Source organism: Marmota monax, unplaced genomic scaffold, assembly GCF_021218885.2.
Source record: "Marmota monax isolate L192 unplaced genomic scaffold, Marmota_monax_Labrador192_F-V1.1 WCK01_AAM20220418_F8-fsc00311, whole genome shotgun sequence".
In the NCBI taxonomy this organism is placed as follows: domain Eukaryota; kingdom Metazoa; phylum Chordata; class Mammalia; order Rodentia; family Sciuridae; genus Marmota; species Marmota monax.
In genome coordinates, this window is record NW_026694601.1 from 408168 (window position 1) to 424219 (window position 16052).

Genomic DNA, 16052 nt, shown 5'->3' on the forward strand with positions numbered 1-16052 from the left:
GATGGATATTTTGTCTATGTATATGGTTTCAGTTATATTTTTGTCATTAGAAAACAGTTTGGTCTAGCAAAGTGGAGCATGCCTCTAATTCTAGCAACGTGGAAAGTTGAGGCAGGAAGTTACCAGTCTCAGCAAAGCAGCAAGACCCTCAGCAAGATTCTGTATCAAAATTAAAAAAATGAAAAAAACTGGGGATGTAGCTCATTGGTAAAGTGCCCTGGGTTCAATGCCCAACACAAACAAAACAACACAACACAAATCGAAACAAAAACAGTCTCACTGGCCATGGTAGTACATACCTATAATCCAGCTATTTGAGGATGACAGGAGGATGGCAAGCTAGGGACCAGCTCAGCAACTTGGAGAGACCTTGTCTCAAAATGAAAAATAAATAGGCCCTTGGGTTCAATTCCCAGGACCACAAAAAAACAATCTGATTCATATACTAGTGAAAATCCTCATTTAAGAACAGTCGATGGGGCTGGGGTTGTGGCTCTGTGGCAGAGTGCTTGCCTAGCATGTGTGAAGCACTGGGTTCGATTCTCAGCACTGCATATAAATAAATTTAAAAAATAAAGGTTCATTGACAACTAAAAAAATATTAAAAAATAATAAAGGTCTAGTTTACAATGATGAATTCATCATTTATAAAAGCTTAATATATTTCTCTGCAGGCAGAACTCATTATTTATCTGTTCATTCATTCATTTATTGTACTGGGGATTGAACCTAGGAGTGCTTTACCACTGAGCTATATCTCCAGCACTTTTTATATTTTATTTTGAGACAGGGTCTTGTTAAGTTGCAGAGGGGCTCCCATAAGTTCAGAGGTTGGCCTTGAATTTGCAATCCTCCTGCCTTACTCTCCCAAATCACTGGGACTGCAGGCCTGTGTCACCACACCCAGCAAGGAATCATCTTTTAAAGAACATTACCCAAAATTTAAATCAAATGAGAAGGGCTTTAAATGGTGGAATTTTAGATATTAACCCATGAAGAAGTATTATTATTATTATTATTATTATTATTATTATTATTAGTAGTAGTAGTAGTAGTAGTAGTAATAAAAACAAAACAAAAAAATCTTACTGGTTTTACATGCCTGTAATCCCAACAACTCGGGAGGCTAAATTAGGAGGATTACAAGTTCAAGGCCAGCTTCCACAACTTAGCAAGACTCTGTCTTGAAATTAAAAAAATTAGAAAAAGGACCGGGGATGTAGTTCAGTGGTAGTGCACCCAGAGTTCAATCCCCAGTGCTGCAAAAATACAAAAACAAAAATTCCTACCTTCATCACTTGCCTACACTGGTCAAGCTGTCTGGGCTCTGAAAACCTCCATTTCCTCAATGTTAAGTTAAAATTATAACATTTACCTTAAAAGTGAAAATGATATTCTAAATGTGAAACTGCTTGGCACAAGGTGAAATTCTTTATCAATGAGAGTCACGGTGGGACTCTTGGGACTCTAAGCTTTCAGGAGGTGAGGCAGAGGTGGGGGAGGGAGGACATCATTTGAAAAAACCTCTGCCTCTATCAGAACATTGATAATTCAGCTATTTGGTTTCACAAAAGATCTAGAAGAATTAAAAGGTGTGTTTGTTCCTTGCAGGTTTAGAAGAGAGCACTGGAAGTTTTGGTTTTTTTTATGGAGTGGCCTTGGAGCAAAACTGGAAGTAGGAAGGCAGTCACAGGACAAGTTGCAGAAACCAACTGTTGAGACAGGACAGGAATCCCAGGCTTTTCACTAGGGATGTGAATACTTACCAGGTTGATGTCATTGACCTCTACATGCTGGAGGAGAATGTTGGCCACACGCTCTGTGTCCCACTGCACTCCTGGATCATCTGGGAAATCACTGCAAGTGAGAAGCACACAATTTGAACATTTGTTCAAGAGCAAACTTCTCCCTAAGATCCCATAGATGTATGTCTGGTTTTGTGACAGGAATTACATTGGAAGTTGGGGGGATTCCCTACCCTTGAGTTACTGAGATTTCAGCTAAAGAGATTAAGCTTTACACATAAAATAATTTACATGTGAAACAATGGATAATTCCATACAGTATACTTTCAGAGCTTTGTGCTTGTTGCTGAGGGGAAGTAACAGCATCAATGAGACAAGGCTCTGTCCATAAATTGGGGAGACAGATGTGCTAACAATGAACTTGAACAAAGACAGTATAATGCACTTTCTAAGACTAACAGTAAAAGGCTGGGGCACAGGGCTGGGGTTGGGGCTCAGTGGTGGAGCGCTCGCCTAGCGTGTGTGGGCCCTGGGTTCAATCCTCAGTACCACATATAAATAAATAAAATAAAGGCATTGTGGCCAATTACACCTAAGAAAAATAATAATAACAAAAAGGCTGGGGCACAGTGGTGCATGCCTGTAATCCAACCTGTTGGGAGGCTGAGACATGAGGATTGTCTAGGCAACATAGTGAGACCCATCTCAAAATTAAAAATAAATAAATAAATAAAGTAACCATGCCACCCCCACTTTTTAAAGGTTTGAACCAGGAGCATTCTACCACTAAGCTACAATGCTAGTCTTTTTTATGTTTTATTTTTAAAACAGCGTCTCCCTAAATTGCTTGGGCTGCCCTTGAACCTGTGCTCCTCCCAAATTACAGGTATTACACATGTGTACCACCACACCCAGCCATAACCATGCTTTGATTAAAAAGTACAAAGATACTTCATTTAAATTCATAAACATCTTTGAAGGGAGCTTTTACAGAGGAAGTTGAATAGCCTGCTTGTGAGGCAGTTAAGAATTGGACATGAACTCTGGTTTTCTGACTGCCAAGAAGTCTTAGTACTAGGAACCAGTTATGTTCTCCCTCCACCAGGAATGGGGCCCACCATGTCATAGAAGCAGAGGTCTGTGTCAGAGTAATCTACAATTTATCATAGCCTCCACCAGGTCAAACTTATCTTCTCCTACCTGCTGAAATACTTTCTGCCCCAATTTTTGTACATGAATCTATGACATTACCCGATATGAGACCAATGATTCAATATGACCCCTTTTGCATTATTCGCAATCTTAAAAATAGATTCCCATCTCTCAGTTCAGGTAGGAGTAATACCCATAATGCCACTGAGAACTCAAGAACTCTTTTTGCTCCCTATCTGGCAGGCTGCTATAACCTCCCCAGGGACTAGAGCCATTATTTGACCGTCTTAGGACCTTGGGCAAACCTGGAGCTTTTTCATCAGGAAAATGACATTAAATAGTATCATTTCCTTTGTTTCACTGGCTACCTTATCAACCCCTCACAGTACTTTCTATAGAGGAAAGTTTTATATAAAGTCTTGTCCTGTCAGCCAATCCATGTAGTTCTCAGGATGCTCATGCAGTGAGAAGGGCAGACTTCAGCAAGTGGGGAAGGGTCAAGAAGAAAGTAGGAACAGTATGAAATCCAGCCTTGTTCTCTGGAAATGGAATATAAAATATGACTAGCTGAGCTCAGACTGTGAAGGAGAAGTAAAGATACAGGAACCACAGAAAGTACTCTGAAGTGATAAGAGCTATACACATGGCTCTTGGCTGGGAGAGCCAGATAAATGTATCAAAACATCATTTTAGAAACTGAATACATGAATAATAGTCTCATGGAACTTTAGCACACAAGATGGAGGAGCAGTCTAAGAAAAAGGGCAGGAGAGTGTTGACTATGCCTACTAATTCTGGGTTCTGAAATGCTGAAAAATGAATCCAGAGTGGGAAGCTCATGCACGGTACACCTCCACACCTTTCTTCCCCTGACATGCTGAGGAAGCCAATAATTGGGGGGACTCTGGACTGCCAATGTCTGCTCTGTGAGGTGACACATCTGATATGGCAGCACTGTTATTATGACCAATTCCAAGCACCTCTTGTCAGGCATTCAAGTTTTTCCCCCAGTCTGTCTCCTATTTTGATCCACTTTGCTTCTCTAGGTGAGAGCGCAAAGGAGATAACACAGATGAAGAACACCTAAAACTGAAGGAGCTATGCAAATGTAAAAATAGTGGCATTACTGCTACAATAGATTAATTTAAGCCCTTAGAAAAAAGAAAGAACTCCTCTGTCTTCCTTGCTCTGAAGTCCTCTGCAGAGCATTCTAGGTGAGGTATCAAACAAACCACTATAGTTAAAGCAGGAAATTCTAAAAATTCTTTTTCTTCTTCATTTATTGTTGTTGTTGTTGTTCTGGGGATTGAACCTTATGTATGCGAAGCAAGCACTCCACCAACTGAGCTATATCCCCATACCACTAGGAAATCAGAAGAACTCTTATTATTTAAAATTTTTTTTGTAGTTATAGATGGACACAATATCTTTATTTATTTTTATGTGGTGCTGAGGATTGAACCCAGGGTCTTACATGTGCGACGCAGGCACTCTACCACTGAGCTATAGTCCCAGCCCCAAGAATTCTTATTTACATGTGTTTCCATCTGTTTGAATCTCTATTTTGTAGTTATTTTAGAAAATATCTTTAATGAACAGTTTTTCAACAGGTATGCAATTTAAACTAAAAAACCCACAAATATGGAGGTGTAAACTCAAATTGTGTTTTCTATTGTTGGGAAGCGTGATTAAAAAAAGTTTGGAGATCACTGGTCTAATCTACTCACTGTTCATTTTATTTAATTTCTTTTCTGGGTATTTTATTACTTATTCTTTTTATTACTTAATTCTTTTTTTTTTAAATTTTTTATTGTGGGTTGTTCAAAACATTACAAATTTCTTGACATATCATATTCCACACTTTGATTCAAGTGGGTTATGAACTCCCACCTTCACCCCATACACAGATTGCAGATTCACATCAGTTACACATCCATTGATTTACAAATTGCCATACTAGTGTCTGTTGTGCTCCGCTGCCTTTCCCATCATCCACCCTCCCCCCTCCCCACCTCTCCCCTCCCCTCCCCTCCTCTCTCTCTACCCCCTCCACTGTATAACCCTGAGGGTCTCCTTCCATTACCGTGCAATTTCCCTTCTCTCTCCCTTTCCCTCCCACCTCTCATCCCTGTTAAATGTTAATCTTCTTCTCCTGTTCTTCGTCCCTACTCTGTTCTTAGTTACTTTCCTTATATCAAAGAAGACATTTGGCATTTGTTTTTTAGGGATTGGCTAGCTTCACTTAGCATAATCTGCTCTAATGCCATCCATTTCCCTGTAAATTCTATGATTTTGTCATTTTTTAATGCAGAGTAATACTCCATTGTGTATAAATGCCACATTTTTTTAATCCATTCGTCTATTGAAGGGCATCTAGGTTGGTTCCACAGTCTTGCTATTGTGAACTGTGCTGCTATGAACATCGATGTAGCAATGTCCCTGTAGCATGCTCTTTTTAGGTCTTTAGGGAATAGACCAAGAAGGGGAATAGCTGGGTCAAATGGTGGCTCCATTCCCAGCTTTCCAAGAAATCTCCATACTGCTTTCCAAATTGGCTGCACCAATCTGCAGTCCCACCAGCAATGTACAAGTGTACCCTTTTCCCCACATCCTCGCCAGCACTTGCTGTTGTTTGACTTCCTAATGGCTGCCAATCTAACTGGAGTGAGATGGTATCTTAGGGTGGTTTTGATTTGCATTTCTCTGACAGCTAGAGATGTTGAGCATTTTTTCATGTACTTGTTGATTGACTGTATGTCCTCCTCTGAGAAGTGTCTGTTCAGGTCCTTGGCCCATTTGTTGATTGGGTTGTTTATTCTCTTATTGTCTAATTTTTTGAGTTCTTTGTATACTCTGGATATTAGGGCTCTATCTGAAGTGTGAGGAGTAAAGATTTGTTCCCAGGATGTAGGCTCCCTATTTACCTCTCTTATTGTTTCTTTTGCTGAGAAAAAACTTTTTAGTTTGAGTAAGTCCCATTTGTTGATTCTAGTTATTAACTTTTGTGCTATGGGTGTCCTATTGAGGAATTTGGAGCCCGACCCCACAGTATGTAGATCGTAGCCAACTTTTTCTTCTATCAGACGGCGCGTCTCTGATTTGATATCAAGCTCCTTGATCCATTTTGAATTCACTTTTGTGCATGGCGAGAGAAAGGGATTCAGTTTCATTTTGTTGCATATGGATTTCCAGTTTTCCCAGCACCATTTGTTGAAGATGCTATCCTTCCTCCATTGCATGCTTTTAGCCCCTTTATCAAATATAAGATAGTTGTAGTTTTGTGGATTGGTTTCTGTGTCCTCTATTCTGTACCATTGGTCCACCCGCCTGTTTTGGTACCAGTACCATGCTGTTTTTGTTACTATTGCTCTGTAGTATAGTTTGAAGTCTGGTATCGCTATACCGCCTGATTCACACTTCTTGCTTAGCATTGTTTTTGCTATTCTGGGTCTTTTATTTTTCCATATGAATTTCATGATTGCTTTCTCTATTTCTACAAGAAATGCCATTGGGATTTTGATTGGCATTGCATTAAACCTATAGAGAACTTTTGGTAATATCGCCATTTTGATGATGTTAGTTCTGCCTATCCATGAACAGGGTATATTTTTCCATCTTCTAAGATCTTCTTCTATTTCTCTCTTTAGGGTTCTGTAGTTTTCATTGTATAAGTCTTTCACCTCTTTTGTTAGGTTGATTCCCAAGTATTTTATTTTTTTGGAAGATATTTTGAATGGAGTGGTTGTCCTCATTTCCATTTCAGAGGATTTGTCGCTGATATACAGGAATGCCTTTGATTTATGCGTGTTGATTTTAAATATTACTTAATTCTTTTCTTGCTATTTGGCTCAGGCTGGTCTCAAACTCCTGGGCTGATGTGATCCCTCCTCCTCCTGCCTTAGCTCCTGATTAGCTGGAAGTACAGGTGCATAACATCATGCCCAGCTACTTTTCTGGTATATTTTTAAAAACAATTTTATTGTGGTACAATTTTATATAAAACCTACCTGTTTTAAGTGTACAATTTAGTGACTTTTAGTAACTGTTCAGAATGTCCACATTTTACTAGTGCTTTTGCATCTATTCAATTCTTTTTTTTTTTTTTTTTTTGGTACTGGGAAGTGAATCCAGAGGCACTTGACCACTGGGCCACCACTCCCTGCCCTTTTTCTTATTTTTATTTAGAGACAGGGTCTCATAGAGTTACATAGGGCCTTACTAAGTTTCTGAGGCTGGCATTGAACTTGTGGTTCTCCTGTCTCAGACTCCTGAGCTCTGGGATTACAGGCATGCGCCACCATGCCCAGCTATTTAATTCTTGACTCTCTAACCTATCATAAGTTCACTGATACATATATGTGACATTAGAAATTTATAATTAAGACCAAGTCAGGAAAATGAAAACCAGAAAGTATGCAGAAGGAAACTTTTTTTTTTGTGGTACTGGAGATTAAACTCAGGGGTGCCATACCACTGAGCTATATATATCCCCATTCCTTTAATTTTTTAAAATTTTGAGACAGGGTCTTGCTAAATTGCTGAGGCTGGCCTCATACTTGTGATCCTCCCATTCAGCCTCCTGAGTCACTAGGATTACAGGTATTTACTACCATGCCTGTCTAGAAGGAATTTATAATACAGAAAATTTTTTCTCACTTGATGGGAAGAGATAAGAGGCCCAAAAGGGAACAATGAAACAATCCAGAGATTGGCAATAGAAGGATGCCACTACCACCTTGATGATGGACTCCAGTCATGAAACAGGGTGATGGAGGGAACTAGGTTGGTAGGAGCTAGTCAGGGAACATTGAGCCACCAATGGAGCTGTCACTGGGATGGAAGGAGGGGGAAATACCCTGTTTTTTTCCTCCTCTATCTTTCAGGCTTCTGTTATCACCATCTATTGGTTTAACTTATCCAGAAGTCACTTAACAAGGGAAACTACAGCTTCCACTGATGCAGAGCAAAGGGATAAGGTTTCAATAATGTCTTGCTTCCAACAGATGAGATGCTTGGGAGATTTTTACTTTTGTTTCTTAATCTTGGCCTTAATCTTTCAAAAAATAGCAGCAGTCTGTCCACCTGCTTCTCACTATCTAAAAAGTTAAGTTTATATATTACAGAAAGAAAAGTTTGATTTTGAATGCTGAAAAGGGCCATGTGGGTATCCCTCACTCATTTTACCCCTGATTACTATGGAACGCTGGCATTTTTATCCCTGATTACTATAGAATGCTGGCGTTTTTAGACATAAAAGGAGCTTGAGATATTTTTAAATTGCCCAAGAATTATTTGAATATTTTCCATTATATCAGGAATATACCAATAGGTATATTTTAAAACAAATTATACAGATGAAGTTTTCCTTGACTTCCCATATTAACACAAACACAAATCTGCTGTAATCAATGAGGTTAGAAATAATTATCATGTTTTAGAGTAATTCTTCAAACCATGTTTTTAGTCAGTACCAATAGTAATTGGAAATATGTATTTTATGGAAATAAAATACATATAGAAAAACTGATGGAGATGGAGATTTTTTTGTTGTTGTTTATTTATTTTTATAAATATTTTTATAAATAAACAACAAAAAAGTGGTGCTCAGGATCGAACCCAATGCCTCACATGTGCGAGGGAAGCACTCTGCCACTGATCCACAACCCCAGCTCCATAAAGCCAAGTTTGTAGCCAGGTTTTGTCTAAGAAAAGTTGAGGATGATAACTCCAGAGAACTGAGTGGGACAAGGGGCATCAGATACTGCAGGACAAAGCTAACTAGGGATCACATCAGGAAGTTGATGAGTCCTCTTTACTGGATGTACTGCTGTCCTTTCAGAATTCCAGTTGATAAAATTCATTTTGCCTAGCCCTCTCAGCTCAGAAATAACAAAACACAAGCCCTGAATGGTCATACTTTGCATCCAGACCTTCCGATAGAGAAGAGACCTATGGTCTTTCCACTTCATGACTTTACATCTCAAATCAATCAGATCATGTTTCTGGATGAAAGCCAGCAAAGAACTGAGAATGAGAGGCAGACCTTCAAGGCTGTTTTCAAAGGAAGTCTGAGGACTATTTAAAATTATTTAAAAGGCCTATTAAAGACTGTTTAGGCTGTGGATGTATTTTAGTGGTAGAGCACTTGCCCTGGATTCAGTCCTCAACATGACCCCCTCCAGGAACAAACACTACAAAAAAAAAAAAGTTTAAATAAAATAGGCAATTTATAAAGAAAGAAATGCAAACTGCCAAAATATAGTAAGTTCTTTCTGATTCTTACAAAGAATCAAATAGATGCATGACTAAAGCAAGATGCATATATGGAAAGGAACACAGGGAAGAGGTACTGTCATATACTGCTGGTGAGAGTTTAAGTTGCTAAGAAGACAATTTGCCCATACATGATTATGTGTGCCCTTTGACTCTGCCCTTCTAGAAATTTATCACAAGGAAATAGAGAAGTTTAAAGGCCAAAGTCAGAGCAGGCAGAAATAATGTGTTCACTGCAATTACAGAGGAAAGAGGTCAGCAGTTCTGTGTTTTACCACCAGGGAGCAATTTCTCTAACTTCCTGAATTGTGGCTTATAAAAAATGTTAATGATAACACATAGTTTTTTAGGCATGTTCAGAATAAAAGGAAAGAAAGCATAGATGCACCCAAGGTATGAAATGTTAACATACAATTAAAAAACCCTACCCCCTCCCAAGTCCCTAAACTTTAATTTTGCTGTCTTCTCAGAAAGAATGAGGCTCACGGGAAAAAGAAAAAGAACTACATTTAAAGAAATTAAATTCTGAAAACAAAATAAGTCTGTGAGAGAACTTCTACATAAAGGGCTCTGGATGTATTCAAGTCTCCAGATATCCTCGTCTTGGTTTCCAGAAAGCACAGCCTAAAACAAAGGCTTAAGCTCAGTGTATCCTTTGCAGGGGAATGTGAGCCCCAGAAGCAGAGATGAGTTACAGAGGGAGAGAAGCACTAGAGGAGGCAATTATTGACACAGCCCCATTTCTGAGCACTGGCCATACAATTTTACAGAAGTGTCTAGAAAGTTTTATGAAAATCATCTCAGACCTATTCACCTGTCCAGGGGGATAAAGAGGAAGTATTTCTCTCCATAGAGTGCTTACTTTCCAATAGTTCAGGATTGAGTACACTTGGGCACCTGAGAAATGGCAGAGAAACCCTAGGGGAGGAAAGCAAGAGGGGCAGAGTGAGCTGAGGCAAGGAGCTGTCAAACTGAACCAACCAGAGGTTGGTTGGCTAAATAACCCTGGAGAGGAGTCATCTAGAAGGAAGGTTGCCAGGGACCCAAGACACTAGGGCAGGGCTATGAGAGAATAAAATCTGCTCATTTAATGGGATTCAGACTAAGCACACACTATGTAACAAATATAGGGCTAACTTTAGAGACTAAGACAGTCACAAGTCATGGGCCCTTCCTCAGGAAGCTTTGTGTCTAGTGGGGAGAGGTTTGGGATCCTGTAGGATGAGAAGGAATTTGCCAGGAAAAGGAGACGGGGACAGGGAGGAGGTCAGGAATTTAAGGTAGGGGTGGCAGCATGACTGGTTGGTGCCACAACCATATGCCAGTGTTTCTGAAACACATCAAGTACCGCTCTGAAGGCCTCTGAGGAGAAAAAGGTTGATATTTCGGAAGCCACCAAACATGGCAGGGGAAGCCAACTCTTACGATTCCTTTGATTTGATACCCACAAGCATGAAAAGCCCTTCCTGAGGGTACATTTAGCAAACATAGTGTTAATACTGTTAGAAAATGACCCAAACTCCCAGCCCCACCCTAGACCTCAATGTTCAGTAAACAGGACAGCCTCTCAGCCTGTGGGAGTTCATAAAAATAACGTTTGTTTTCCTACTGGCAGAATATCCTCAAACTCTGACCTTTTCTACACATTCTGACTCACTCTGGCTGGCACTCTTTAGAGCAGGGTCAGAAGAGTCATGGAAACACTCCAGGAGAACTTTCTGTGGGGAGGTCAGTCCCTTTAGACACCAAGTGAGAAAAGGCTCCTACCTTCCCCTCTTGAGCCAAGAAAGCCCATGGCCCAGAACTTTTCCCCCCAGAGTCCTGCATACAGAGACCGATGACATGGTCTCTGTGGCTGGAACTCCACCAGGGTTGGGAAATAGCTTATCTCTCTTAAAACCGAGTCCCACTTTTGCACACTGCACTCTGAACTTTAATACAGACGGAGGCGGCTCACGCGTCCTTATTTGGTCTTGTGGCTTATACAGCCCAGGCTGGAAGGCCGAGCTGCCCTTCCTCCACCACCTCTGGCACATTTCTAAACTCTATTACTTCCTTTGTCATCCAGAGCAGACAAAGGTCAGTAGGGTTCAATGAAACTCTAATGCAGGCCCAGAACATGAAAGCCTACCTGGGGCCTGACAGACATGAGGGCAGGGAGGAGACCACAGGCTGCACTGCTCACTGTTCCATAAATATCTGGAATCGGATTGGAAGGAAAATAGGTTTCATTCAAAGCCAACCCCTCAGCTTGCTCAAACTGCATAAAATTCATTTTCCCCAACTTTTGTCTATTTCTATGTGGGTGGGAGGCTGCTGAATCCAGCCAGCTAGGATCTAGGTAGGGTCCCTGGTCTTGGCTGCTAGTAACAGGACCACTCTGGGAGGCAGCAACTATTTATTGGCCTTGAGGCCATGCTAGAATATAGCTGCTGGAGCACAATTCCTGGGGCATACTGAAACTCAGGGAATGCAAAGGAATTGGATCTAGGCTGAAAAAAAGTTGGAGATTGACATTTTAAAAGAGGGGCCAGCTGGCACCAAAACAGGCTGGTAGACCAATGGTACAGAATAGAGGACACAGAGACCAACCTACAAAATTACAACTACCTTATATTAGACAAAGGAGCTAAAAGCATGCAATGGAGAAAGGATAGCATATTCAACAAATGGTGCTAGGAAAACTGGAAATCCATATGCAACAAAATGAAATTGAATCCCTTTCTCTCACCATGCACAAAAGTCAACTCAAAATGGATCAAAGATCTAGGAATCAAACCAGAGACTCTGCGTCTAATAGAAGAAAAAGTTGGCCCTAATCTCCATCACGTGGGGTCAGCCCCAAATTTCTTAATAAGACACCTATAGCACAAGAGTTAAAACCAAGAATCAACACATGGGATGAATTCAAACTAAAAAGTTTTTTCTCAGCAAGAGAAATAATATGTGAGGTGAATAGGGAGCCTACATCCTGGGAACAAATTTTTACCCCTAACACATCAGATAGAGCTCTAATCTCTAGGGTATACAAAGAACTCAAAAAGTTAAACAACAAAAAAACAAATAACCCAACCAACAAATGGGCCAAGGACCTGAATAGACACTTCTCAGAAGAGGATATACAATCAATCAACAAATACATGAAAAAATGCTCACCATCTCTAGCAATCAGAGAAATGCAAATTAAAACTACTCTAAGATACCATCTCACTCCAGTAAGAATGGCAGCCATTATGAAGTCAAACAACAAGTGCTGGCGAGGATGGTGGGAGGGGGAAGGTACACTCATACATTGCTGGTGGGACTGCAAATTGGTGCAGCCAATTTGGAAGGCAGTATGGAGATTCCTTGGAAAGCTGGGAATGGAACCACCATTTGACCTAGCTATTCCTCTTCTCAGACTATACCCAAAAGACTTAAAAACAGCATACTACAGGGACACAGCCACAATGTTTATAGCAGCACAATTCACAATAGCTAGACTGTGGAACCAACCTAGATGCCCTTCAATGGATGAATGGATAAAAAAATGTGGCATATATACACAAATGAAATATTACTCAGCATTAAAAAATAACAAGATCATGGCATTTGCAGGGAAATGGATGGCATTAGAGCAGATTATGTTAAGTGAAGTTAGCCAATCCCTAAAAAACAAATGCCGAATGTCTTCTCTGATATAACGGGGGGTGACTCAAAATGGGGTAGGGAGGAAGAGCATCAGAAGAAGATTACCTCTAGATAGGGAAGAGAGGTGGGAGGGAAAGGGAGGAGAAGGGGAATTGCATGGAAGATGGAAGGAGAACTTCATCGTTATACAGAATACATGTATGATGATGTGAGAAAAAAGAAAAAAAAAGAACTGAGTCACATTAGATTGGGTAGAAAGAAGTGATGGGAGGGGGAGGGGAGGAGAGGGGAAAGGGGGAAAGGAAGGGCAGCAGAATAAAATAGACTTTATTATTGCTGTATGTATATACGTGACTGCATGACCAATGTGATTCTGCAACCTGTACTCTTAGAAAAATGAGAAATTATAACCCATCTGATTCAAATGTATGATATGCCAAGATCATTGTACTGTCATGTGTATCTAATTAAAACAAATAAAAAAAAAGATTGGAAAAAAAAAGAGGGGCCAGCAACTTTCAGGATTTCTCTATGTCACCAAGGGCTAGCCTAAGACAGAGAAAAACAGGGGTGGAGGTTGGGGCAAAGAAATGGTAGGAGAAGGGAGAAGATGATCCGAGAAAAACAAAGAGGAATGAAAAAAGATTGATATAAAAATAAATCCACTTTTAGCCTGGTACAATGTCACATCCTGTAACCTCAGTGGCTCAGGAGGCTGAGGTAGGAGGATCAAGAGTTCAAAGCCAGCCTCGGTAAAAGTGAGATGCAAAGCAACTCAGTGAGACTCTATCTCTAAATAAAGTACAAAATAGGGCTGGGATGTGGCTCAGTGGTCAAGTGCCCCTGAATTCAATCCCCAGGACTCTCCCTCCCACAAAATCCACTTTTACAAAGTCTGCTCTGATAAGGGCCTCATCCTCAAGCAGTTTTGGAACCTCGACATTAACCAAATGTCCCAAGAGACCCTGATCCACGTAAGACTTCAAGTCCCCAAACCAAATCATAAGATAGATTTTTCCTTTCTCACAGGATACCAGAGATTAGCAAATCATGAATATTAGGTACTGTATCAAAATCAGTTACCTGTGCACATCTTTCTTAGAAAGATGCACTTCAAATCACTACAACAAAGCTCGTGAATTTTTATGAGAAATGTTTCTTCAAAAACTGCCAATTTGGGGCTGAAATTGTGGCTCACCTAGCGGTGCAAAGCGCTGGGTTCGATCCTCAGCACCACATAAAAATGAATAAATTAAATGGAGGTATTGTGTCCAACTACAACTAAAAAAATTAATTAATAATAAAAAAAAAACCTGCCAATTTGCCAGGAATGGTGCTACATGTCTGTACTCCCAGCAATTCACAAGGATAAGGCAGGAGGATTGCAAATTCCATACAAGCTTCAGCAAATCAGCAAGACCCTTTCTCAAAATGTAAAATAAAAAAGCCTGGGAAGTGGCTCATTGGCAGGTTTCCTGGGTTTAATCCCCAGTACCAAAAAAAAAAGAAAAAGAAAAAAAGAAAAACTGTTGAATGTGTCTGTTTTTTAAAAACAGAAAAAAATCTATTCAATGAATCTACTTCAAAGAGGTTCAGAGTTTTGTTTGCCCTGATGTGCCTCAATTGGGTGGTTTAAGAGGCAGATGCCTATATCTGAACCCGTTTTCCTCTCTCCCCTCACTTCCCACGGAGACTGGTGGTAGCAATGGGTTTCCAAGTATTCTTGGACATAAGAAACAGGGAAAAAGATCTTCAGAGGAAAAGACTGTGTCATACTTTTTTTTCCCTCATGGTAAAGACTGCTTTATTGGTGGCAGTACAAGTCAATAAATATTGATCCCAAAAGAAGAGTTCAGTTATTTATCGGATTACGGGTTCATAGAGAGTTGCATGAAATTGGACCAAATGATTTCTGAGATGACTAAAGTCAATCCTGCTCTTTGGAAAACAAAACTATGGCCAACATGGCATATGCTATTCTACCAACTGTAAAAATCATGGTGGTTCTATACAGGAGCTAGAGTTGTGGCTCAGAGGTAGAGCACTTGCCTAGCATGCATGAGGCACTGGGTTCAATCCTCAGCACATAAAAATAAAATAAAGGTATTGTATGCACCTAAACTAAAAAATAAATGTTTAAAAAAATTAAAAAGAAAAAGAAGCAATAAATGTTTGGAAAAAAAAAAAAGTGCCTATGTGAAGCAGTGCTGATAGTCCTCTGGGCAATCTGAGGAAGACCCCGCAGGTTCCACAGCATCTTGGCCAAGTTACTGCCACCAATCTCTGTCATACTAGTTCGAATAGAGAAGAAAGGGGCAGGAGCTTAACCTTTGATTCATCTCTAAATCTTGTATTGCCTAAAATTTCTTTAGGCACTAGACATTTTGGTTGCTAAGCACTCACTGGAAGAATGAGAGAACTGCAGTGAAGCTTTAAGTAGAAATGATGCTTTAATATGCTGTGAAGGTTCAGAGAAGGAAGATAAAAGGTTCTACAGTATGGATAACTGTTTCACGGGGGTGTAGCTCAGTGGTAAAGCACTTGCCTAGCATGAGTAAGGGTTGATACCCAGCACTACAAAACCAACCAACAAACAAAAAACCTTGCATCCTTTTTAAAGTCAAATGCTGTCACTATCTAGTGATTATTTGTGAAAACAATCCAAAGAGCCATAATAGGTAAATAAGCAATTTGGTTGACTTTCTTATACTCCTTTTTCGTTTTTTTTTCCCTTGGATTTCACTATTTTAAGGCTTTTCTAATTCTTTTGCCCATGTGCATCCCAAAGCTATCTTTGGCAGCTCTTAGTTCCAGAGAACTCATCTGAAGATAATCACAATTAAAACAGCACATTCAAAATTCTCATTAAAAAAATGGGACCACAGGCTGGGCATGATGGTGCGTGTCTGTTATATCAGCAGCTTGGGAGGTGGTGGCAGGAGAATAGCAACTTCAAAGCCAGCTTCAGCAATTTAGCAAGGCGCTAAGCAACTCAGTGAGACCCAGTCTCTGAGTAAAATACAAAATACGGCTGTGGATGTGGCTCAGTGGTTGAGTGCCCCAGCACCCAAACAAAACAAAACAAACAAACAAAAAAAAGTGGGGCCACAGAGAAACTACCCAAGCATTGCATCAAGTATGCAAGAACTCTAGCTTGAAAAGCTCTTGAGTAGAAACAGGGGAGGATGGACAGGTTCAATGACAAGACAACAAAGATAGTGTGGAAAAGATGGACGTCATGAGAGAGATTAA

At 40.1% G+C, this 16052-nt stretch overlaps 1 protein-coding gene across 5 annotated transcripts in view; it reads right to left on the reverse strand.

Annotated features, from left to right (window-relative positions):
• Positions 1–16052, reverse strand: part of Pigl (phosphatidylinositol glycan anchor biosynthesis class L) — a 116487-nt gene that overhangs the window by 44309 nt on the left and 56126 nt on the right. For all 5 annotated transcript variants that reach the window (XM_058572012.1, XM_046422085.2, XM_046422086.2 and 2 more), the window contains exon 3: positions 1767–1857. In XM_058572012.1, coding sequence (XP_058427995.1) covers positions 1767–1857 — 91 coding nt within the window. The remainder of the gene's footprint in view (positions 1–1766; positions 1858–16052) is intronic.